We start from the raw sequence: 26,676 nt of genomic DNA, 5'->3' as shown, positions 1-26,676 counted from the left end.
ATCAATCTGTGCGATTTTTTTACAGCAGCTGATTATGTGATCTACAGTTTCATCAGCTTCTTTGCAAAGTCTGCATCTGGCATCATCAGAGGATTTTTCGATTTTGGCCTTAATGGCATTTGTGCGGATAGCTTGTTCTTGCGCAGCCAGGATTAGTGACTCTGTTTCTTTCTTTAATATACCTGCTGTTAGCCATAACCAAGTTTTTTCACTGTCCACTTTATCTTTTATTTTTTCCAGAAATTGGCATGCAATGCTTTGTTCTGCCAACTCTCCATTCTTGATTTTATCACATCTTTTCTGTATTCTTGTTTCGTCTGCTGGACCTTCAATAGATTTTTGTTCTTTACTTCGATTAATAGATGTTCTTGACTTTCTTTTAAATAACCAGCCAGTGCATGTTTTTCTTCTTCAATTATTTGCTTCACTTGTAATAATCCTCTGCCACCTGATTTTCGGGGCAAGTAGAGTCTATCAGTATCACCACATGGATGTAAATTGTAGTGCATTGTCATTAGTTTCCTGGTTTTTCGGTCCAAAATGTCCAAATCAGCTTGTGTCAGTTAACTATACCAGTTGTGTATGTATCTTATAACTGGTATTGCCCAGGTATTTATGGCCTTGATTGTATTTCCACCATTCAATTTAGATTTAAAATTTTTCCTAACTCTGTTGGTGTACTTTCCCCTGACAATAGTTTTTACTTCTCCATGCTTGATGTTATCCAACTGCAGAATATTTGTAGGCTTCATTTTTGTTGCATTTAATTAATTCCGTAGTTCTCATTACCTACTGCCAACTCAGTTCTCCACTGTTTCATCACCTTTTCAGTAAAGGATGCAATATTTTTGCTAATGCCAGTTGTTTCTAAGCATTTTATGATCCAACTATGTGGCAATGAGTCGAATGCCTTTTTGTAATCAATGCAGTCCATATTCATTGTATTGCCCCTGTTAGTTAGGAGTGATTAATTTAATATTTACTTTGGTTTGTAGACCTCCTAATAAAGTCTGTTAATTAACATTAATACATGTGGCATTTCAGCTCTCTAGAGATAGATTTTAAATCCAGTGGGAATTTCCAGGAATTGAAAATTGAGTGATCACTTTTCTGAAGGTGAGAATTAGAGATCACTATCAGTTTCTACAGTGGACAAAAAAACTTTTATTAGCCTCATAATATTTGAAAACAGGTATTGTAACATTTCTATAGGTGTTGCAATCTGTTTTAAAACCTTTGTTTTTCTCCTAGGCGCTGCTTGGAGTGTCCAAGCATGGGTTAACTTCAGCTTGCTGCCCAAGGACTGAGTTCAAAGTTTGTGCCTCTTGCTCCCCTCAGAAGCTCAGTTTAAAAACTCAGTCGCCCTAAAAGAACATATTTTGGGGAGTTCCAGTCCTTGAGCAGCAAGATGGACTCTCCAATTCAGTGTAGTGTAGCCTTTATTATTTTTGTACATAGTTAGGTTAGGTTTCTTTAGCTCCTTATTGTTTCCTCTCAACTGTCAAAAGTGTGGATTGCCTGACTTGACTTCTGACGCGCGGAACAGGCTGCCTGGAGTGTGGCTGACTTCCGCGCTGCCGCGATTGCAGCTACACCATGGGATGGCTGATTAGTGGCTGCTGGCGAGCTTCGGGGGCAGGTAGACAACTAGGAACCCCCCTGTCAGAGGACTTCTTGATAGCCAGAGGCTCTTCTGAGCCTTCCGAATAGCCGACAGCTTCCCCAATGCCGCTCCAGGCATGCGGTGGCCATTTTGAGAAGGAAAAAAGTTTGTGCGCTTTATTCTGAGCCGTTTCAAGCAGCTGCCACCTGTTCCTTTGCAGATCACCGCCGGGGGGGGGGGTTTTCTAATTATCTGGCATCGCTCCGGGGCTCCAGACAGACCTCCCCCTCCCCAGGACTTCCAACTGGGTGGCTGCAGGGATTTTGGTTATTGCTTGGCCATTCCCTGGTATTTAAATCTACCATGGATCTTTGAGCACCCTGGACACATTCTGACCAGCGCCATTTTGTCCTGCCTTTTCTTCAATACTTGGGGCATTGTTTCTGAAGACATTCAGCTCCCATCTTCTGTCCTAAAGCCTCAATTCTTCGGCACAGTAAGCCAGTTCTGCCTTCGTGCCTGATACCATGGCTAACACCACGGATGCTGAATCCAGTTCCTAGGTGGGACCTACCACCAGTAAGCACAGCAGGCTCAACCCTGCTGCTAAGGGTGAGGGGGCCGGTTGCCCATCCAAGGGGAAGCAGCTCAGGAAGGTGTCCAAGGTGGCTGAGAGATGCCAAAGGTCCCCTGAAAAGCAATTCCAAAGGGCTCAGCCGGCCCAGAGACCTGCAAGGGATCCCTCTCCGTTCACGGAGGAGATTGCAGGTCCTTCCCTTCCCACTCCTTAGCGGGATAGGTCCCCATCCCTGGCAGGGGAAGAGGGCTTTGGTTTTTCACCCAATCCCTCTAGGGCTTCTCCCGGATCTCTCTGTCCATCTCTACCAGAGGAGTCCATGAATGAGGCCTGCTCTATTATTGAGAAGGAATCCTTGCCGCCACCTGAGGCCGGACCCAGGGTCTTGTGCCCTCCAGAAGACCAAGGGCCTCAGTTGTCCAGGGAAACTCAAGAAGTAGTCACCCGTGCAATTTCCCAGGGGATTGCAGAAGGCATCCAACAGTTAGGGATCAACTTACCTAGACAGGCCAACAACTCGAGCAGGGCTCACGCTGCTGGGACTAAGAACCCCCTGGCTAGAGCCTCCTCTCTGACCCCTTTGGGAGTCAGTGAGGTGTCCGAGGCGGAGGAAGGCAAGCAGGACGTTCCTGATCTATCAGAGGACGGAAATCCTTTCCCCAATATGCCCACCTTCTCAGGCCATTCAAGCCCTCAATGTTTAGAGCTATCCTTACCAAGGCCAGGGCTTCCGCCCCCCCCCCTTCCAAATGGGTCTACCAGCTCAGGCAGACAAGCCTTCCACCGATCAGGGCAATAAAGATACTATTGGGCCCCAGGATGCTGGTGCGGGGCTCTTCAAGGAGGCCACTCCTCCTCAGGATCTGGCCCCAGCCCCCCAGCTGTTCCTGGATGTTATCCAGCGCCAATGGGCCCAACCGGGTTCGATGGCTAGTCCCAGTGGGGTAGATAAGAAGCTGTATACCATGGAGAGTAGCCTTGAGGCTCTCTTAAAGTTTCCTCAGGTGGATGATCCCATTTTTAGCGCTAACTTCCAATTCAGTGCTTCCAACAGACCTCCTGGAAGGCTTAATGGATGAGGATAAGAGGGCGGAGAAGGCCTCTCATAAAACTCACCTGGCCACTGCATGGGCCATGAGAGCATCTTCTTCCTCTTCTTACTTTAGCAGGGCAGCACTATTTTGTCTCCGCAAACTGCTGTCCATCCTGCCGGTGGGAGACACCAGAGTGCTCCAGGATGTGAATAAAATCATAGCAGCTTTCAAGCAATGTTCCCTCTAATTTTTTTTCCATGTGAGCGGAAAAGTATAGTGTTTGAGCAGCACATTTTCATACCTGAGCACCTGGATTTTTTCCATAGATGTCACCCAAGACAACGAACTTAGTGTTATTTGAAACTCAATTCTACCATGTAAATATCCATTAAGTAACGAAATCTCCCTATACAGGTAGTCCTCAATCTACGACCATCATTGAGCCCAAAGTTTCTATTGCTAAGGGAGACATTTGTTAAGTGAGTTTTGCCCCATTTTACAACCTTTCTTGCTACAGTTAAGTGAATCACTGCGGTTAAATCAGTAACCTGGTTGTTAAGTCAGTCTGACTTTCCTACTGACTTTCCTTGGCAGATGGTTGCAAAAGGTGACCCCAGGACACTGCAACCATCATAAATATGAGGCAGTTGCCAAAGATCCAAATTTTGATCATATGACCATGGGGATGCTGCAATGATCATGTGTGAAGAACAGCTGTAATTCACTTTTTTCAGTGCTGATGTAGTTTTAGTCATTAAGTGAACTGTTGTAAGTTGAGGACTATACTTTCCCCCTTACTATCCAATAGTCTGCAGTGATATTAGCAAGTTATGAATAAATTACCAACTGATATAGATTAGCAATTGGAGCACTTAAAGAAGCAAACAAAGAGGGGAGAGGAAGGGAGGGAGGAAGGAAAGAAGGGAGAGGGAGAGAGAGACAGAGACAGAGGGAGAGACAAAAAAGGAAAGAGGAGAAAGAGAAAAAGAAAGGGGAGAGGAGGGTGGGAGGATAAGAAAAAGAGGCAGAAAAAAGAAAGAGAGAGAAAGAGGAAAGGAAGAAAGAAGGAAGGAAGGAAAGAAAAAAGGAAGAAAGAAAAGAGGAGAGGAGAGAAGAGAAGGAATAGAGGCCAATAAAGCAAACAAGGAAAAGTAAGGAAAAAACTTTCACTGGAAAACACTATTTTTCCATCAGTGCAAAACTTTCCTAAACAAGGTTAATTTTCTGGATTTTGACTTTCCGGTCCAGGTGGACCAAGAAGCCTTTATTTTCTTTTTCTAAAATCAAAATCTGCAGAGCACCAGCTCAACTCCCCCTTCCTGCGAAAAAAAAGTGGCTGTGTCTTGAGGGTAGTTTTGAACCAGGTCTCTTAAATCCTAGTCCAGCGCCTTAACTATTAAGCCCCTCAAGGAATGTGTAAAATAGCCCTTCCTAGGGCTTCGTCCTGTTTTTTGTCAGAAGTAAACTCTGGTAACAAATGGGGAATTATAATAACCCCAATCAATTTTGCTTTCTGTAAACTGTGACTCAAATTATTAAAATGTCACTGCCTGTTTTATAATTTCAATAAAATTGTTAGAGACACATGATTCTTTCTAGCATGATTTCATACAAAAGCATTTTAAAGGTTTTAATGTGTTATTGAGAATAAATAAAGATTAACATTAGGCATAGAATTATAAAGTGTGAGTGGATTAAAATAGAATTTAACTATTATCACAGTCCCTTCCTACCACTGTATGGCTCCAAGGTGCTAAGGCACCCTCATGTGTAGATCCAAAATGAAAGTCTCTAAGAATATGGGTTATTGTGAGGGGTATTTTTTTCTCTTAAGTTTTTTAAAATTAAAATTTCCTAATTGGTGCATAAAATATGTTGCAAAGCAAGTCTCCAGCTTCTTCATTTCTGCATTCTGAAATATTTTTTCCTGTGTGAAAGCTATTCATAAGGTTGGTTTTATTCCTGAATATCTAGTAAATAAGCTTATATTTCTCCTATATTCTGAAGTTATACCAATCTTCTTGTGTTTTAATTTCAGACATAACATTTTTGTCTCTGATTGCATTGAAAAACAGAAGAAACAGATAATGTTAGAAAACTTGGGAGTCCCTATTCGGGCGGGGGGGGGGGAGACAGACGATGCCGCTGCGCCCGGGACCCCTCCTGTCCCTCGGGGCGGCGCTGATGTCTCTCTTGTGGGGCGGGGGGTTGCGGGGAGTTCCTGGAAGCAAGGAGGTGGTGGGGGGAGATAGCCAGGGTCCGCGTTTGGATCTTTCTCCCGGCCTCCAGCTCTTTCCCCAGAAGGAAACGCCTTCCTCCCTCCGTGTTACGCTGAGCCTCGTTTAAAGGCTGCGGTTTTGAGCTCAGGCAAGATGGGAACAAAGGGGGGGGTTGCACAGAGCTTCTTCAGCTCTGACAGGATTGTGGGGAATGGGAGGATTTCTATGCCTTGCGGACAGCTGGGCATTTGCATCCCCCACTTCCTAACTCCTCACTGTTGCAGCCATTGCTGGTCCAACACGATTTTCCTCCCCTGGGATGGCAGCGGAGCCCCGGGGCTGCTTCTTCTGCGTCCGCTGGACTGGGGCTGGGAAGGGGGCGGGAAGAGCGGCGGGGCTGGCTGTGGCCCGTGGTGGCAGGCTGGTTCACCTCCTCCTCCTCCAACAGGCAACAGCACTGCCGGATCCAGTTGTAGCCGCCTGCAAAACGTTTCCTTTACAGAGTTTCTCTGCGCGGCAGATAGAAACTCTGCGCGGGGCTTTCTTGCAAGGTGGGCGGCCGCGCAGGCGCGCACCTTAGAGGGAACAGTGCTTTCAAGTACTCTGCCGACGCCTCGCTTAACGCCACAAAATTTTCCTCCAGAGCCCTCGCCTCCAACGTCATCTCGCGCCCTCTGCTTGGCTTTGCCACTGGCAGGTGGACATGAAGGTGAAGTGGACGCTCACTTCCACTCCCTTTAAGGGAGGAAAGCTTTTTGGGGAGGCTTTGGATTCGGTCCTCATTGAATCCAAAGATAAATGTAAAATCCTGCCAGCGGTCACCAAAAAGTCAGACCGCAAGGGTCAGTCTTTTCGTGGCAGCCCTTTTGGAACGCAGACCCCACAGACTCCTCTGGGGGATTTAACCAGTCATACTCCCAATCTCAGAATCGTGCCCAAGACAGGTCATCTTACAGGGACAAGAATAGGGCAACCTCAGGCCCTTCCAAGGAGAGTATTCCAACCATTCCTTTTGGAAGTCGAAGTGACCATCACCGGTCCCCTCCCATAGGTGGTTGTCTCCAACTATACGCTGCTCAATGGTAGGAGACGACGACGGACACTTGGATTCTGAATACAGTCCGTCACGGTTTGACCCTGGAATTCCTCTCAATTCCCCCATGGACCTTTGTCCGTTGTCCCATTCCCAAGTCTGTGCTTCCATTGATACCACTGGTGATCAGGAAAATTCTGGCAGAGGGAGCGGAAGTGTTGCTTGTGGCACCCACTGGCCGAGGAGGTACTGGTTCGCCGACCTTGTCAGCCTGTTGGTGACCAAGCACTGGCACATACCTCAGGAGCAGATCTCCCTCAATCAAGGGGCCATTCAACATCCGGATCCCCAGTGGCTGCAACTAGCCGTTTGGTACTTGAGGGGGACCTCCTGAGGCTCAGAAGATTTTCAGACAAGGTCATCCGTACCATCCAGGCATCCAGGTAGCCCTCCACTGTCACGATTTACGAGGCGACTTGGTCTGCTTTCTCATCTTGGTGCCAGTTTCATAATGTCATCGCCACTTCCACAACCATACTGCAACTTCTGGACTTTCTTCAGGAAGGCTTGGACAAAGGCCTCGCGCCTAACATGGTCCATTGGCAGATGGCCACCATTCTGTCCATGGACTCACATCTGTCCTTTAGTAGACATCCTCAAGTTCGTAGCTTCCTCAAGGGGGCTACCAACCTCAGCCCTCCTACAATTCACTGATACCCGACCTGGGATTTGTCTGTCGTCCTACAGTCTCTGACCGCAGCTCGTTTCGATCCGTCAGTTTGCACCACTTGTCTCTCAAGACAGCCTTTCTTATAGATGTCACATCGGCCCGCAGGATTTCCGAACCAGCCACTCTTTCAGTCAGACAGGACCTTTGTGTTGTGCATCTGGACAGGGTCGTTCTCAGACTGGATCCGGCTTTTGTGCTGAAAGTCAACAGTGTCTTCCACAGGACACAGGAGGTGATTCTTCCTAAATTTTGTCCACGACCCAGACATCCAAGAGAGCACGTGTGGCATAAACTTGATGTACGCCGTGCTGTGTGCATATACAAGAAAAGAACTGCTTCCTTTTGCAGGTCGGAATCATTCCTTGTGTCTTTTCAGCCCACTTCCATGGGCAGGAAAGTCTCATCTTCCACCATAGAACTCGATACGGGCATGTATCAAGCTAGCCTACGAGCAACAAGCTAGACCAGTTCCTCCACATTATAGCACACTCAACGAGGAGTGCCGTGACCTCGGCCGCGTGGGCCACGCAAGCGCCCATCAAGGAGATATGCAGAGCCGCGGCATGGTCGTCAACATCTCATTTCGTGAGGAACTACAGACTGGATGCCTTTGCATCTGCGGAGGCTTCCTTCGGGAGAAGAGTTTTACAACAGGTCATCACGACTCCCGCGGGCCTGGACAGTTCTTCTTCCCACCCTGGGACTACATAGCTTGGTATGTCCCATCCTTGGACACTCCAAGCAGCATCTAGGAGAATGACCGTTGGCTTACCTGGATGGTCATTCTCTAGGCGCTGTGGGAGTGTCCAACCCCACCCTGGGGTCGCCCACGGGTGCATGTGTACCAACTTTGAGGGCATAAAACATTCATATACATACATACATACATACATACATACATACATACATACATACATATTCCTTTTGGGACTTATTCTTCGTTTTTTAAACTGAGCCTCTGAGGGGAGCAAGAGGCGTGGCTACACAAACTTTAAATTCAATCCTTGGGCAGCAAGCTTGGACACTCCCGCAGCGCCTAGAGAACGACCATTCAGGTAAGCCAACGGTCATTTTCCTACTGTGTAGATTTCATCTGTTTTCATTGCAACAGAGTTTGCACTGACCATGCTTACAATTAAGTTGGAAAGTTTGGTGATCTAAATGTACAGATTAGTCCAATGTGATGTGCAGGGACACATTTTAGAATTAAATTAATCACTGGACAGCATGAACAGAATGCTTTGACTTGCTGTTTTCAAGAAAGCTACTTCTTGGCCATCCTTGCAAATTATCCCAGTTTTGTTTATTGTTGTTATACTTCCTTTCCTCTCCACTTTGTCCCACAATCCTAACCCTATTACTAGAACAATGAATCTTGTTTTATCTTACAATTACTAATAAAAGATTACCACTAATCACATTTTATCATCATTTCTATCTTTTACCTTTAAAGCTCCTAAGCAAAATTGTCTCTAGGTATTTGAATGTGTTTCTCATAAAAGAAGTTTATTTTAATGTTATTTCTAAGTAAGTCATTTTTTTAGTTCCATTTTTAACTGGATCAGATATAAGTGACTGCAGAAAATTATATTTTTAGTGAGTTTGGTTAAAATAAAGTAAAGTATAAATGAAGTTCTGGGGAGTTTTCAATAAAAAGTTTCAATCTGCTAAAACAAAGGAATAACAGTTTCAATCTGAGAAATTTACTTTCTTGTCATTATGTAGCATTTCAAGGAGTTACTTCTGTATCTGGCTACAGTTAAGTAAATAATCAACCAATCAGTTATGACACAAAGCAATTGCCTCAGTGTGGCTTTTGGGAAGGTAACCTGGAAGCAGAGGCTTGGTGCATAATCACCTGAGCTACTCGGAGGAAGGTCTGTATAGTATAAAAAGGTAAAGGTTCCTCTTGCAGATACCACTCTAGGGTGCGGTGCTCATCTCTGTTTCAAAGCCAAAGAGCCAGCGCTGTCTGAAGATGTCTCCATGGTCTTGTGGCTGGCATGACTAAATGCCGAAGGTGCACGGAACGCTGTTACCTTCCTACCAAAGGTGGCTCCTATTTTTCTACTTGCATTTTTACGTGCTTTCGAACTGCTAGGTTGGAAGAAGCTGGGATAAGTAACGGGAGCTCACTCGGTTTCGCGGGGCTAGGGATTTGAACCGCCAAACTGCCGACCTTTCTGATTGACAAACTCAGCGTCTTAGCCACCTTCCTGTACACTATAAAAATATTATAATTCCACTTCCCTGGACAATATTTGGACATTAAAACTCTGGTGACGTTTTTGGAATGTTTCTGAGAAGCACATAAGAACATGGCTATTGGAACAGATCCACTGTGAACATCTAAACTTCATAACTATAACCGGAGTATGTTTAGACATTGGTTTATGTGGGAGATGCACGAACAATTAAATGTCTCTGAAAAGCAGCAATTTGAGATGCTTAGAATCCTTTTGCTTGGTGACTTGTTCAGTTTTGCAAAGGCTAATTTCTCATCCTAGCCCTTTTCCTACTTACATTGAGACATTGCCAGGATCCCAGTATCTTTTCTTTTGTAGGTAAAAAGTAACTTGAGGAAGGCAGCTTTTATCAGAAAGATGATAGATTGGGGAACAAGCAAGCAACCTATGCATAGTTGTGCTGAAATGGCTGCTGCCTTTTTAGTTTAAAAGTCAAAATAGTTGGAGATGGGATTTTGACTGATTAACTCGAAAGAAAACCCATAATTGGGAACTTGAATAAGATATTAAACAGCCCTGCAGGCTGCTGGCAGAAATTCTATCTGGCTCATGCTCTATCTATCCGTCTGGCCATCCATCCATTTTGGAGCTCACTTCTATGATCTTAAATTATACAGATGAATTCACCAGGAGGACATTGAGACAAATGCTTTAAACTAGGTCCTTAAATTAGCTTTTACTAGGTAAAGTATTTGGTTGACGAGACTTCCTAGCTGGTGCAATTTGCAGCAAAATTATCTCCTCTAGGAATGTTTTCCTGACAGAGCTGTGTGAACTCACTTTTGGGACAACTGCCAGATATGTGTATATCTGTGTGCTTTATTTGACTCTTGATCCCACTTATTACACATGTTTGGCCAGTATCCCAGAAGGAAGTAAGAATGAGCAAATGGATGGCTTTACATGAAGAACTGCTTTATCATTTTGAAACTCATATTTTTGCATTAAACATTCTGTAGTCCTATGGAAACTGCCAAGCTTTACCTGTCCCCACATCCCTGCTTGTACAATAGTGTAGCATTTAATAATGAGTTAGTAACTCGGTTGTTAAGTGAATCTGGCTTCCCCATTGACTTTGCTTGTTAGAAGGTCGCAAAAGGAGGTCACATGACACCAGAGCATGGCAACTGTCATAATAAGAATATAATGTTTATAAATATGAACCCGTTGCCAAGCATTTGAATTTTAATCACATGATCAACACCATGCTGCAACAGTTATTAAGTGTGAAAAATGGTCATAAGTGACTTTTTTCAGGGTTGTAAGTTTGAATGGTCACTAAATGAACTGTTATTCTGTATCTGTACTGTTCATTAAAACAATCTGTCACTTAGATAATGGGCATCCTTCAAAAAACAGATGGAGCAGCTTCTTTACTTTAAAGTACTGAGCCATATTGTTCCTGTTTTTTTTTTAAAAAAGAAAATCAAATATAATGGGTAAGAAGGAAATGCTGTGGTTTTTCTTCTCAAATACATTGTGTTATATAGTGTTGGAATTGCATAGCCAATTGTGCAATTTTATTTATGGTTAACCTAAAATCTGTCAAAGTCATTGCTTGAAGCGAAGTGTGATATTCCCAGTTCAAACTGATTTTGCAGATCTATTTTGTAACTAATTGCTCCATTATATGTGTTTTAATTTGCTGGACTATCCTTAGTGAGATGGAGGACATAGAAAGTCAGATGCTTTCTTCCTAGCCTTTGTGTAACATTATGGTCTTTCTGTGCTGTGCTGTGTGTGTGTATGTGTGTGTGTGTTTTCAGTATTTTCTTTTACAAGTAATAAATTGTTTCAGTTTAATATGTTTATATGATTATATGTTATCCCCAAAACAAACAAGCTTCTTGGCATGGGAAACAGCAGAAAATACTGGAGGAATGAAAAATATTTGCAGAGGTCAAGTAGATCCTTCCCGTTTAGAGAATATGCTTCAAATTATGTGATTAGTATTTCTTCCAGTGGACAGCACAAATTAACATTGGAATATGGTGAGAATTATGTTTTTTGCAGTTCAGAGGGATTCCGCCATCTAGTTCGTTGCAAGTCTTTCATTATTCATCCTGATGGACCTTCCGCAATGATGATTTTTAGTAACATGCCCGGATTAACTTTTGTCCAAATTGATACCTTTCTTTTCTGAAGCAGCCGTTCTTTGTTTCTATGCCGATGACGAGCTGTAATAAAAAAGAACAAGAAGTTGTATGGGACTTTAGAAGTTTTCTAGTTGAATCTGCTGCTGAAGCAGGAGACCCTCTACCATTTCAGAACAAGTGATTGTTCAATCGCTTCTTAAAAATCTCCAGTGAGGGAGCACCCACAACTTTTGAAGGATATTTTGCCTAATAATGTTTTATGGTCTATTTTTGGGGAGAACGTCCTAACTTCATGGTTGACTTCATGTCTATGTGTATTCAGTTATTTCTGTTTTTGATCAGTTTCTCTGTTGATAAAAATAATAGATATATAGAATAATCTATCTGAGTAAAGATATGATAATCTTTATTGTCACTTTTTTTCTGTGAACACACTGGTACACATTAAAAAAAATGAAATTCTGATGCCTGCTCTCAAAAGAATACACACACACACTAAAATACAATTTGTTCATATTTTTCTGGAGTATTAAGACTACACAATACAATAATTGTACAGTTTTGAAACATAGACTCCAAAATGCAATTTGTGATATCCTGTAAAAGTGCTCTGTTAACATAAAAAGTAACCTCAAAAGTCTGGTGGGCCCAGCTGTTCTGGAAACATATTCAGACCTTTGCCATTGAATATGTCCAGCTGAAATATTTATTCTCCCCTTTTGTGTTTAGGTGACCTTCACGAAAAGAAAGTTTGGATTAATGAAGAAAGCCTATGAACTAAGCGTGCTTTGCGACTGTGAAATAGCACTCATAATTTTCAACAGCTCTAACAAGCTGTTTCAATACGCCAGCACTGATATGGACAAAGTTCTTCTCAAATACACAGAATACAACGAACCCCATGAGAGCAGAACTAACTCGGATATTGTCGAGGTAACATTTTACCCATTACCTACTTCATGCATAATTGTATTAAATAGTAGTAATATTTATTTCGACATAGATCATTGTTCTCTTTGGTTCTCATTGCTAGTTTGGTGTAGTGGTTAAAGTGTTGAATAGACTGAGTGGAGACCCTGATTCTAGTCTATGCTGAGCTGTAAAATCTCATTGGATAAATTTGAGCCACTCTGTCTCTCTTGGCCCAACCTAGCTACAGAGTTGTGGGGTAAATGGAAGTTCTATATATGCTGCTGTCACCTTCTGAATGTAAGGTGGGATATAAAAAATATACCATTGTCATTATCATCATCATCATCTTGAACACCCTCTAAAGAAACAATCCTGGAGATGAGTCAGGGACATAAGCCATTAGATTTAGGGGACTTACTGTATTTTTTGGAATATAAGACGCACCTTTTTCCCTCAAAAAAGAGGCTGAAAATCTGGGTGCATCTTATACACTGAATACAGCATTTTTTGCCTGCTGAAACCCCTCCCCCTTCACCAAAATGGCTGTGCGTAGCCTTTAGGAGGCTTTCAGAGTGCTCCTGGGTGCCATGGAGGGCAGAAATGAGTGAAAAACAGGCCATTTTTTGCTTGTTTTTGCCCCCACCCCCAGAAGCACTCTACAATCCTCCTAAAGATATTCATGTCCTCTTTAAAAAAAAGGGGGCCGTTTTCATGAAAAACACGCCATTTTGAGGAGATCTGCAAAATGCAAAAACTTTTTTTTTTGTCTCTTCAAAATCTTGGGGCATCTTATACTCAAAAAATACAGTAGATTTATTTGGCTAGGTTCAAGTTATTGATAGTTTAAGTAAGTAGAGGCTTTAGTGGTTCTTTAACAATATTGACTAAATGCCGAAGGTGCATAGAACGCTGTTACTTTCCCACCAAAGCTGGTTCCTATTTTTCTACTTGCATTTTTATGTGCTTTCAAACTGCTAGGTTGGCAGAAGCTGGGGCAAGTAACTCACTCTGTTATGCGGTGCTAGGGATTCGAACCACCAACCTTTCTGATTGACAGGCTCAGCATCTTAGCCACCGTGTCCCTAAAAACGTAATAGTCAGATATAATTCCACAGATCTGGGGATCTCTTCCCTATTTCCAGTTCTTTCATTCTTGGTGATAAAAAGCTATAATGAGTTTTTTCTTCTGGCTACATCCTTTAACAGCCAGTACTTTGAAGCACAATTTTCAAACAATTCCTGGTCCATTTTGACATGTTTGCAAATGATATCAGCACAGTTTACCTGCTACAATACCATAAAGAAAATGTGTTATGTTCTATATTCAAGTATTTATGTGTAATTAGGTGGATTTTATTCTTCCTTTAAAAAAAAAGACAACCTTGTAACATCTTGAACTAAGATTTTTCTACAAAACGTAAGATTTTTCTTGAGATTTTAAAAAAAACTGATTGTTACTTAATCTTTTCCTGTCTCCAAGGAAGGCCTGTTTAATGTACATAGAAAAAGGAAGCTTCTCAGGACATATGGCCATATTTCATGTTTATCCTCCAATCCGTCAGTTTTTCAGTCTTCCTTTTTGCAGGAATACTTCTGCCATAATATATGTCATGCACAGATTCCTTCTGTAGTTATTGAAATAGCTTATTTGCTATGGTGTGCATACATGTCATGAGCAGTATATGATTTCTTGATTTAAAAGTAAAAGTAATTTGAAGCATGTGATAATTCTCTATATGTAGTTTTACATTATGTCATGTTTTTGGCTGATCAAAACGTTTGTGTTCATAAATTAAAGGCCATTTTTATTAATTGCATGGGAGATTGCATAGGGTATCCTTCTCCCTCTGTAAAGAGAAGAGCAAATCCACGCCCCACTGCTTCCTGCTAGCTAGAGGTCTGGACCCAAGCAAATAAGAGAGTCAAAATAAATGCTGCCTTTAGAATAATACTAAGCTGAGCAAAGAAAGGTTCGTTCCTTTCTTCATATCTGCAGGGCTTTAAAAAAAAAAAAACCTTCAAACTTGTTTTGCTTCCAGTGACCTCTTTTTCCTTATATATGGTGAGAGTGAGTTTCTGCATAAGATTCTCTTTGTATATAACTTAAACAGAATCCCAATCATAATGAAAAAAATAATAGTCAGAGATCTTTTGTAGGCCCCGCAGATCAGCTGTTCTCTTTGTAGAGTAACTAAAACCAAAACTGATTTTATTATTATGATCATTCTAAAACAGATTCTCCCCCCCCCTTATTAATAATCCTATTTACAAATCAACCCAGAGTTCATTTTTTTTTAAAGAATAGAAAAGCAACTTGTGTGGCAATAAAATGTTATTTTTGTTCAGGCTGTTAAAATCTCCTCAGCCTTGCGTCCTATCCCTTCAAGTTTCTCTTCTCCATTCTCTCCCCCCCCCTTCCCTTCCCCATGAGGGTTTCTCCCCTCCCTGCCTCCCCATTGAGGATGGGTGAGATAGCTTTTTTAAGGTGATGCTGTAGAAAATGACATATCTATAAGATGTTTATTGAGTGGAGCAGATGGCAGCAGTTGGCTAACCTTGTTTGGTATAAGCACCTAAGCCAAGTCAGTCCTGGCTAATACTTCAGCGGGTGATTTTCAGAGGATACTATAGATACTACTCTATAGGCTCTGCTGAGAAGATGAAAAAAAAAATCTTCCGAGAAGAAGATAGTGACAAATTACTTCTGTATTGCTGCCAAGAAAACTGCAGATCTATGAAGTCACTAGTAGTTGAGCTTGATTTTAAGGAGGCTTAACCTTAAAAACCATGTAGAACTGGGAACATGCTGGATGATATGCAGGGATTAACTTCTTAGTTAAGGATGTAAAGCTTCTGTTCAGGAAAACAATTCACCCATGTGGATTTCTTCCTGAAGAAAGTATAGCTGCTCTTATGAATATTCATCTTTCTTCCTAGCTTACAAAAGTGTTAACATTATTGAATGTATTCATACTAAAATTTCCAGCAGTCATTGATTTAATTTGGGAAGATATTGTAAATTCTCTCTCTCCCCCCAATAAATTATAAAGTTTTGAATAAAGTGGGATGCATTTAGTATAAATAAACATTTGAAAAATGTTTGTTGATACTAAACCAACATATTTTGGTTCATTTGTGTATTAGAAGTTAATGTTCTTTTGTAGTAGAATTTAGCTGCAATTAGAAATGGCAAGGGCTAAAAATAGGTCTAGCAAAGCTTTTTTGTTATTGTTTAGGAAGGCCAATCTATTAGACACTTAGTATTTCTAGAAAACACAGAGAACTTCTCACAAAGACATTTCCTCCCTGAAAAATCAGCGTGTGTAGTGAACAGTTGGTACGGATTCTGTGTTTGTTCCAAACAAATTATAGTGAGTGGATTAAAATGGAATGAAATGCAACACTTTACTGACCTTCAGCAAACCTTATTTTATATAACTTTGTAATTACATTTCCCAGTGGCTGGGATCTGGCCAGCATCATGAAAAATCTGGGATATGAAGGACTCCATCCACTGGATCATACAAGGGTTCTTGGATACATGATGTCGTTAGATGAAGGATGGATGTCAGAGTTCTAAGCAACTATGCAACTATATAGATCAATAGTTTTTAAGCACAAAAGAAAGTGATATCGAACAATGGGACTATTTCTTTGGTATAGTAAGATCAAACTCATGGTTTCAGTTTTGCTGCCAGGTTACATACTGTTTGCTTTCCTACCTAGACTGATAGAAAAAGGATATGAAATAATTATGTTTTAGCAGTTACTATTTAAATAATAATTAATATAAAATTACAATAACTGGCCAATTGTGGAGAGTACCGATTTTTACTAAATGATCTGCTAAACAAATTGTCTATTGGGAGATATTTGATTCTTTTATGTCATTGCAATTATAGAAATACTAGACCTGTGTGAACAGAGAAACATAGAATATTTTATAATGAGGTTTAGTTCATAGGAGAGCTTTTTTATCTCACTGAAAATTCTTGCTGTTTTTATGTTTGTTGCCCCTATAATTGACTTGAATAAAACATATCCAATGTATCAACATTTCAGAAATTAAGACTAGTGTATAGCATTTTAATTTAAATAAACTCAGCAATGTTACCATTCATCCATAATGGAATTTGATTGCTGTATTTTGGAAATGCACTAGATAACAGATTGTAGTAATCTAGTAGTTCATTTGTGACTAGTATATGAATCAGGATAACCAGATCTGCTCTTTCAAAGCAGAATTCGTTGTCCATGAGAAAGCATTTTATTAGATATATTATTTTTTGGATCTTTTAAAAAATTATTGTAGATTTTTGAAATTGAATATATGGGTTGATTCAAGAATGCATAATGCATTTAAAATATAGCTGTGAAGCTATATTTATAATTTATTTTTATTCTTGGTGAGTAGCAGTCTAGTTACGAAGTGCTATAATTATATGTCATTTTCTGCTAGAAGCTTATCTTCTTTGAAGAGGTGACAAATTCAGTATAACTCTGCAAATTAATTTAATTTGACACAATTCAGGTGATTATCTAAATATTATCTGACTTCCTTGTTTGTGCATACAAGTCTAAAAAAATGCTACTCATATGAAAGAATGAGCCTTACTGTGACTTAAATAATGTTTTTTTTTAAAAAAAAAAACCTTGAATACTGTAGACTGGAGGTTGTCATTCTGCTACTTACCCAGTGAATTTATTTTCCCAGTATGTCAATATATTTGCATAAGCTGGTGAGCAAAGAATTCTGTGACGAATTCTAGTTTACTGTGAGTATATTGGGCATACTGTAGGATTTGGCTATTCCTGCTTGACTTTTTTAAATTGCTAAATAAAAAAAGGGATTCGAAGATTGACAGCGATGACTTCATGGGCATGTTCATGCAGTTTTCTCGGCACAGTATGCAAGTGGCTGGTTATTGCCTTCTTCAGAAATGCGTTCCTGCCTAACTCTAATAGTTCTGGGATGCTCTGATGGGCTCCTATCCAGACAGTTAGCCCTGTAGATTTCCTTAACTTTTGAGCCTAGATTAGATACACTAAGTCCTGCTGCCTGCAAAATATGCCACCTTCCTATTTCTATCTTCAGTAGAAGCAGGTGAACAAGCTGTGGAAGCTCCTCCTGTTATTTGTTCTGGGCAAACCTTTTTCCCCCATTGCACTTTTGGCTTGTTGGTTCTTGCCATCCTTGGATAGGACACCCAGTGGCATCTGCAAACAGAGGCAATGGGTCAAAGGGCAGCCTAGCTAAAGCAGCATTACCAGAGCAGCCCTGCCCTTTTCTGTTTGAGCTGCAATCTTGCATGCAGGGCAACAGAAACGCAGGAACGGCTCAGTAATAACTGTTTCATCATTCTGATAAAAGCAGTGAGATCCTTTTAACACTGCTAAGAACACTGTTTTGCAAATGCGTAGCTTTAGGATATGATATTGGAGTTAATTTTCACATGCAGAGTTTGCAGCACCAGAAAAAAGGAAAAGAATAGAGGAAGGGAAGGGAAAGGAAGGGAAGGGAAGGGAAGGAAGGAAGGAAGGAAGGAAGGAAGAAGATGGAAGGAAGGAAAGGAAGGAAGGAAGAAGATGAAAGTAAGAAATGAAAGGAAGAAGATGGAAGGAAAGAAGGAAAAGGAAGGAAGGAAAGGGAAGGAGGGAATGAGTGAGTGAGTGAAGGAGTGTACTTTTACCAACTAGATAGACTTGTGTTCCTGGAGAACATGAATTGTAGATTCTAGAGATATTCATCAGATATGTTAATTGTTGCTTTAGCTTTCCAGATGAGCTGCCTTTCCCCATTTTTACAACAGGGCACACATTTGAGTGAAAGGAGAATCCCCAGATACAGCAGAGGTAGCCCTCACTTCCCGGACACTAGTGCAGCAGCCATTCAAAGTTGCTTTGGCACTGAACGAGCGGTACTCACAACCAGCCTTTGAAGTTCCAGCTATTGTACCACCCACGCATCACCTGATTATGATTCAGTTCTTGGCAAACCATCTCAAACTGGTCGTGATGGCCGCAGTGGTTATCAGCACCCTGGGTACCGTACCAAAAATACCTTGGACAGCACTTAGCAAATCTGTGCATTGACAAATTTCCATCTGTCAATTACAAAATGCCACATTGCTTGGATCAGCACATGTACTGCGCCAGTATATTATAACATCCTAGGTTCTTGGATAGAAATTGATACTTATGTAGGCTAAAGAATCGAGAGCTGTGATTTCACATTGTTGCGTACATAATAATATGCCCACAAAAACAGAGCCAAAAATTTGCATTGCAGTGCCTGGAGACAGCAGAATAGAAAAGAAAGAACTGAAGAAAATTGCAAAATCCACAGTCCCACAAATAAAAGTAAAATGCCAGTGGCAAAAGATAGCAAAGATAGTAGAATAGTAATGGGTGATTTAGGTGCAATTCCATAACATCTGGAACACCACTTGAATATCATCAGCATTAACAAAATCACCATCAGTCAATTGCAAAAATTACTTCATACTACATCCTACAGTGATACTTTTAACACCATCAAACAACACCTAGCTATTCCCAAGTCCTTGGAAAGGATTCTATAGGTAAATAAAAATGCCAAATCCAGTCTAAACAGCTGGTTGATTATACACACAAACATAATAATAATTTATGGAACTTGCTGACTCTGGGCAGCGTACACCAATCAAAAAACCTAGTTAAGTTAATAAAGTATAAAAGATAAAAATAAAAGATGGCTAGTACAATGAAACAAGAGATTTCACTCTTCTTTGCCAATGTCTTGGGTGGAGAGAGCCAGGTTTTTGTGGCACTCCTAAACAGCAGCAGAATCAACGATTCAGATTTTTTGGCGGGGGACACGACTCTTTCCAGAGAGTAGGTCTACTATAGAAGAGGCATGCTTCCGGTGTCCCAATAGATGACATTGTTTAATGAAAGAAGCACAGAGTGCACTAGCCCACCAGATTGAACCAACCAGTCAGCTATTATGGGAGATAGGCGGTCCTACATTTGGGCAGGGGTGGGCTTCAAAAATGGCAGCAATCGGTTTGCTGCCCTGTTGCTGGGTGGGCATGGCCATAGTGGTTGTGGCCTAGTCAGCCTCCTGCACCATGGCAGGGAGGGGCGTTTTTCGCCCTCTCCAGGCTCCGGAGGCTTTTCTCAAGCCTCCGGGAGGGTGAAAACTGCTTCCCCCAAGCTCCGGACGCCCTCCAGAGGCCAGAAACAGGCTCGTTTTTGGACTTCTGGAACCTCTGGTAGGCCCGTTTCTCCCCTCCCCAAGCCTCCACGCAGGCCCTGCACTTACCTGGCATGATGAACAGGCTGCATGGAGACTCCTGGGAGGGGAGGGGCAGGGTGGTTGGGGTCAGCCAGGTGTGGCATTTGGGGGTTCACCAAACTGGGCAGAATCCTAGCTAGAGAATTGCCCAACCTGTCCAAACCCCCAGCAGCCTACCCCTGCTTTTGGGGCTTGATATGTAACAACCAGCACCTTGAATTGTACCTGGAAGTAAACTAGCAACACTATGGTTCACAAAACTAGACATATTACATGGGCAAAGGTTTATCTCATGCTACAACCACAACTTGGACCAGTTGAACCTTCTGGGTGGTGTTCAAGGGCAGCCCCATGTAGAATGTCTTGCATCCTCTAGGTCACCAGGCACAAGTAAATTGCACCATCAACAAAGAAGAGGATCACAAACAGTGTTTTTTATGTGTCTTTCAATGCCAAGTGCAAAGAACATTTTATCTGCAAAAACGGTGGCCTTTGACTTATAAATCAAGTATTATTACAGCTGAACTGAAATGTTTATATGCCTTGCCAACTAGAGAATGTGTGCTGGTCAGAACATTTCTCCCTCTCATCACACATCCATTGCCGTCTTCATTTGGCGCTTCAGCTTGAATAAAAATGCTATTCTCAGGGGCTTTTCCCAGTTGGGCCAGGTATGCAGAGGTGTGTCATATTGTGTGGGAGGAGAGGTGGGCTTGATGCTTTACTGTTCCCAATGTAAACCGCCCATTGCAAATTATCCTTGAGAAGCATTTCAGTTCATATTGGCTGAAATATGCATTTTCCAAGCATACTTACTATGTGTGTGCATGAATTTTCAGGTTATTATGTGCAGGAAATGGAGGGCTAATCCTGCCCTGGAAGTGCCTCCCACAAATTGCTTCCCCAGGTGACAACCTATGTTAGAAACTACTTGGCAAGAGTGTAAGTTCATTTTAAAAAGAAGCTAATTTATGTTTGAAAGGAGGGAAGAGGGATGCATCTTACTTACCTACTGAAGAAGCAAGGGACTGGAATGCTTGCTCTTGGGGAAAGGGCTGATATAATGCACTGTGGTGCATTTAAAATATGGGGGTGGGAGGGTGAATTGCTCAGAAGGTCTCTGTTATCCCATGGTGCAGTACATGGAGTAACAGCCCTTAAAGAACAGGATAATAGATTCTGGTGGGATATTAGGGGAAAACACTCAACAATAAATGGCAGGGCAACAAAACCTCTTGAGAAATGTTCCCTGTTCTTACACCTATGCAAGCTCTGGTTGGAATTTCCTGAATTTTGATTCCCACAATGAGGAAGGAATTAAACTCAATCACCTAAATGATAGTTTCCAATCCTCTAATTTTATGATGATCAAATATAATATAGTCATGATCCTTTTATGGTTTTATAGAAGTGAATACTTATTTAATACATTTCTTGGCAAGTTCTACAAAAACTGCAGTCTTTTATAGGCCTGGGTGATGTCTATGATCATCCAGGCAGCTACAATTATTTTGTCCTAATAAGATATTATCAGGACAGAAATAAATGGGAATACATCAGGATTAATTTACTTATCTCAAGTGAGCAACCAGTGACATGTGATGGATTTTGCTCAAACTGCAAAGTTGAAATTTAATTCCAGGGGCACAAAACTGCTGAGATGATATGTAGGGAATCTTCAATGATTTTGTAAGTGGGGCATTCAATAGCTATCTAGTAATTCCTAATTATGATTTAAAATAACTGATGTTGTTTTCTTCAAAGGTGTAGGAAGGATTGCCCTGCTGACTTTGTATAATTGCCTTTTGGGTAGCAAAGTGATGTATTCATTTGATTATGACCCACCAATTACATTTTAGAGTAAACCAATTACATTTAAGAGTTACCCTTACATGTGGTTTGATAGAGTATTTAGGATTTTTTTAAAGTAAGTTTTAATTGAGTTGGCTGTTAAAAAGGAATAAATATACAAGTTTTGTCTTTAACACATGTATATAGTAAACAACATTCTCATTTTGACTTTGAAATAAATTATAGTTTTTTTGGTTGTTGTTTTTTTGTATTCAGACTTTGAGAGTCAAAAGAGCTACTTATAAATTTGCCTTGTCCTTATGCACTGGACTTTTAATTTTTACGAATGGCGAATCTCTGAGCTATTTTGAAGGTTTTTGAAACAGCCATAGGTTTCTTCATTCTGCATAATCAAGTTTTCTCAGTGCTGGAAAGAAAGAAAGGAAAATAATTTTGTGAGGCTGCAGAAAGTATAAATAGATCTTTTAATTGTTATTTTTTTAATACTGAGAATTGCAGTTAGGAGAATATTGGATATCACTGTTTTCCTGTAGTTTTGGTGGGAGGGGCTACAACAGGGTTGGTCTCTGGATCAATCAGGCTGTGACTAAACCCTGTTGTAGCCCCTCTCGTCTTCACTACAGAAAAGAAATGTTCAGGTAAGGACCAACGTTCTTTCATTTTTTCAAAAAGAAAGATGGTTTAAATTCACACTTTACATGTTATTAATAGTTAACTAAAAACAAATATTATGTAACTCAATTTAACCAGCCCAAGTCAGAAAGTCTCACCAAACTTTTTCCGCAATGTCATATTCGTGACATTGCATTAAAATAGACATCTGCTTGTGGTACAATGACTTGTTTGAACATACACTTTTATGCCGTTTGACTTTCACATAGTTTGGTGTTTGGTATAAAAATTCATACTAATTTGTGCACCATCGATTATGTGTGCTGTATAAGTCAGGTGTCAATGGTGCAACATTGGGAATAGAGTTTGTGTTAATATTGGAAGTTTGATTTCTATTTGTAATGTCTAGATAACTAATATGTGCATGAAAAATAGCCTATAAATACATATTTATGAAATATGACAATATATGGGCATTGCCACCATGATGAATAAACAGCAGCAAATGTTTGTTAATATATCCTATTTATATAAATTGGTATTTTCATTTAAATGCTTGATGAAATTTGGTTGTACCACCTTCTTGATTTTCTTTATTTTCTTCATGAAATAAAGGCCTAGAAAAAGAACTGTGAATTATTCTTTTAAGTGCAGTGCTTTGAGAATAAAAATGGCTTCCTGCATTGTATAGTTTACCACCCAATAACTCCTCATACATGTTGAAAAATCTGTAAAACTATGAAATGCTATATTCCTTATCTGGCCTTATCCATGAACTTTTCTGCATAATTCTAATTTCTTTGTACTTAAAGTCAAGGAGCTTGACTGTAATTTCAGTCATATCATACCTCTTCAAATGTTTATGGATTTAATCACAATAATTTTTCATAGCGTAGCACCAGATTGATTTAAAATCCCTTGATCATTGCATTTGTAGGAAATCAAAGTAGTAGTGTTTTCTATTTAAAAAATCCTTCTGTATATGATAGTATAAGTCTGAACACTTTTGCAAATATACATCATACAGAAATGGAATTTTTGATAGGATAACATTTATCAAAATTACTAGTAGCTTTAGCCAGGTAAATGCAGAGTAATATCTTAAGTACCTGAGTGGTCTGTTAAGTACTACAACTACTATAAGTGCAGTAAGTAATATTTTGACAAATCACTTGTTTAAGTGATCTGGGGGTATTACTTTAGGACTTCAGTCTTAGAAGTCATTATATGTACACATTGTAACAAAAAAGGCATACTAGCGCATAATGAATATTTAATACCGTATATTTTGCAGTACAAAGATACTTTGTTCCTACATTTGCTAATGAATATAACTAGTTCTTGCAAAAGTATGGCATCTTGATTGTATCAAAAATAAAGCTCATTGTGGAATAAAATAGTGAATCTCTACCCTTTACAAATTAGAAATTAAAAAACGCTTGCTCCTGGGGAGGAAAGCTATGGTGAATCTAGACAGCATACTAAAAAAACAGAGATATCTCCCTGCCAACAAAAGTGTGTATAGTCAAGGCTATGGTTTTCCCAGTTGCAATGGACAACTGTGAAGGTTGAACCACAAGAAAGGCTGAGCACCAAAGAATGGAGGCCTTTCAACTATGGTGCTGGGGAAGACTCCTGTGAGTCTCTTGGACTGCAAGGCGATCAAGTCGGTCAATCCTAGAGGAGATCAACCCTGACCGCTCTTTAGAAGGCCAGATCCTGAAGAGGAAACTCAAATACTTCAGCCACCTAATGAGAAGGAAGGACTCCCTGGAGAAGAGCCTAATGCTGGGAACAATTGAGGGCAAAAGAAGAAGGGGACGACAGAGAATGAGGTGGCTGGATGGAGTCACCGAAGCAGTTGACGTGAGCTTCAATGGACTCTAGAGCAGTGGTGAAATCTATTTTTTCCCCTACTGGTTCTGTGGGCATGGCTTGGTGGTGGTGGTGGTGGTGTCATGTGACTACATGGGTGTGGCTATGTATTCATGTGACTGGGGTGTGTGTGTGAAAAGACAGAAACTCACTTTAACAATATCCTGCTGGAGCAGGGGGTTGGACTACATGACCCCCAGGCTCCTTCCAGCCCTGGATTGCTGCACTCTTTCAAGGTATCCTCTGAAGCTGTGTCTAGTGTCAGGTTTGTGGTCCTTCCTCCCCCTCCCTCCTTTCTTTCTTTCGGAGCACCCCCACACCCCCTGTTTTTGGCCTAGCAGGCCTCAAGGAAACTACCTGGGAGCAAAAACGGACCCCAAATGCTAAAAAAAATAGTTCTTACCATCACACAGCACAACTGATGATCAAAACTTTTTGTTACTTTGTTAAGCTTTTTTTTTTTTACTACCAGGTCCGGCATATGGTATCTCTCCATCCTTTCAGTATTTTCCTTGTTAGGGACAATTTAAAGTACCGCTTTGTAAGTTACAGAAAGAATAAGGAAAGCCTTTTTCTCACCATTTTTCCTCCTTGCAGACATTTCTTGCAAAGTAGCAAGAAGCGGGAAAGGCTGTGGGTGACCCTGGCAAAGCAGCAAGTGTCCTTTTTTCCATTCAGCTTCTGCTTTTTGAATATTCCTGCTTTCAGTTCATTTCTGTCTGTGTGTCTGCAACAAGTAGAACTCCCAAGGGTGTCTTTTCACTCTTTTGCTGCGTTGCAAGCTAGAAGGAAAGAAAGCTTTTCCTTTTTTCGCTGCTTCCATTGTTTTCTTTGTGTCTAACCATTGTTTGCAAAGAAACAGCTATTTCATACGGCACTTGGTTTGTGCTTTCTCAGCCTCTCTTTTTTGTCTTTTCTTTCAATGGCTAACAGAATTACTGTGTTTCTCCGAAAATATGACATGTCCTCATAATACAGCCATGCCACATTTTTCTGGTGGAAAAAACAATAAGCTCTCCCCCGCAAATAGGCCCCCTGGACAACCCCCCACCTCCGGCCAGGCAGAACGCCGCTCACCAACCTAGCAGTATTCCGAAGGTGCTAAGCCACGGGAACCTGGGGGGAGGCAAAGGTGATCACATTGCTTGGTGCCTTCGGGATACCGCTAGGTTGGTGAGCAGCGCTGTGCCCAGCTGAAGAGGGGGGTTGCCGGGTGGCTGCTCTCTTGCGAGCGGGCTCCCAAAGAGCTGGGTACAGCCTCATGGGCGAATGGCTGTGTTGCGCTGTTGCAGCAGTGCAACACAACAGCCATGAAGCGACCACGCTCCTGAGCAGCCACCCGGCAAACCCCCTTTGCAGCCGGGCACAGCGCCATTCACTGACCTAGGGGTATCACCAAGCCCCGTGTACGCTGTGCAGGCAACTGGCCCACAACCATAGAGCGTGCCCCCAGAGCGGCCACTGCCGAAAGACTCGGGTTGGAAGCCGTGGAAAAAGCCAGGCTGAGATGGCGGTGGCGGTGCCCTGGCTCCGTAATTAGAGCTGGGCCATGCATTGTGAGGCTGGGAAGTGGGTGAGCAAGAGCGGAACAGCCGCTCGCGCAACCCTCCTCTCCAGCCATGCAGAGGGCAATTCACTGGCATTTGGAAGGCGCCAAGCCGGGGGGGGGGCAGCGAACAGACGCTCACGAGGTTTGGCGATACCCCTAGGTCAGTGAATGGTGCTGTGCCCGGCTGCAAAGGGGGTTTGCCGGGTGGCTGCTCGTGAGCGTGGTCGCTTCATAGCTGCTGTGTTGCACTCCTGTGACAGGCAACACAGCCATTCGCCCATGAGGCTGTGCCCGGCTCTTTGGGAACCTACTCACAAGAGAGCAGCCGCCCGGCAACCCCAAAACAATAAACCATTCCCCCCATAATAAAGCCCAAGCCATATTTTGTAGGCAAAAAGAAAATAAGACCCTGTCGTATTTTCGGGGAAACCCAGTATTTTATTTGAGTTTTTGCTGTAACAATAAAATCTATTTGTATTATTAAATTTTAGAATGTCCTTAACAAGTCTCATCTATACTTTTTAAGGGCATTTTAAAATGTAAAAATAACAGGATATCTGTTTAGGGGAAAATGTGATTTTTAAAAAAATAATAATTCTGAGACACAGATTTCTTGAGAAATTTGTAGGAAATGAGATAGGAAAAGTTGAGAAGCTCTGTTTCTAGAAAAAAAATGACTGTACCAGGAACTATATATTATGGCCAGACCTAAATTTAAGAACAATAGAATTTGAAGGTTAAGCTTCTACATGTTTTTCATTCTTAAACAACTAGAAAACTAAGCTATCTTGGTCAGTGAAGATAGGTTAAAGTAATGCATATTCCAGTAGGTTGCTTTTCTCGATCAGTCAAATTCTTGCATTATAATTAGGGATTACAAAGTAATGCAACACATTTGTTTCTCTTAAAATATGTTTGTATTTGTATAGGCAGCATGTTGGCTTTGGAGTGGCACTAAGATGGAGAAATCCTTTGTAAGTGTGCCAATGTACTTAAAAATTCAACAGAACGATTGCTTATTTTTTGTCTTAAATACGGCTAGAATTAATTCTGCCTTTTGTTCTTGATCGTAAATGGTATGATGCAAGCTGGTGTATAATCA

At 41.3% G+C, this 26,676-nt stretch overlaps 1 protein-coding gene across 8 annotated transcripts in view; it reads left to right on the top strand.

The window, feature by feature from the left end:
* The window catches only part of MEF2A (myocyte enhancer factor 2A), an 86,144-nt gene that overhangs the window by 26,632 nt on the left and 32,836 nt on the right, over positions 1–26,676 (top strand). For all 8 annotated transcript variants that reach the window (XM_014061722.2, XM_014061721.2, XM_087704330.1 and 5 more), the window contains exon 3: positions 12,268–12,471. In XM_014061722.2, the coding sequence (XP_013917197.1) occupies positions 12,268–12,471 (204 nt within the window). The remainder of the gene's footprint in view (positions 1–12,267; positions 12,472–26,676) is intronic.

The sequence above is a fragment of the Thamnophis sirtalis genome, unplaced genomic scaffold, assembly GCF_051295495.1.
Source record: "Thamnophis sirtalis isolate CommonGarterSnake01/CBP01778 unplaced genomic scaffold, rThaSir2_p1.2 scaffold_2, whole genome shotgun sequence".
Taxonomy (NCBI): Eukaryota; Metazoa; Chordata; class Lepidosauria; order Squamata; family Natricidae; genus Thamnophis; species Thamnophis sirtalis.
The sequence above is the reverse complement of the archived record's forward strand: the minus strand, read 5'-3'. Positions and strand labels throughout refer to the sequence as shown.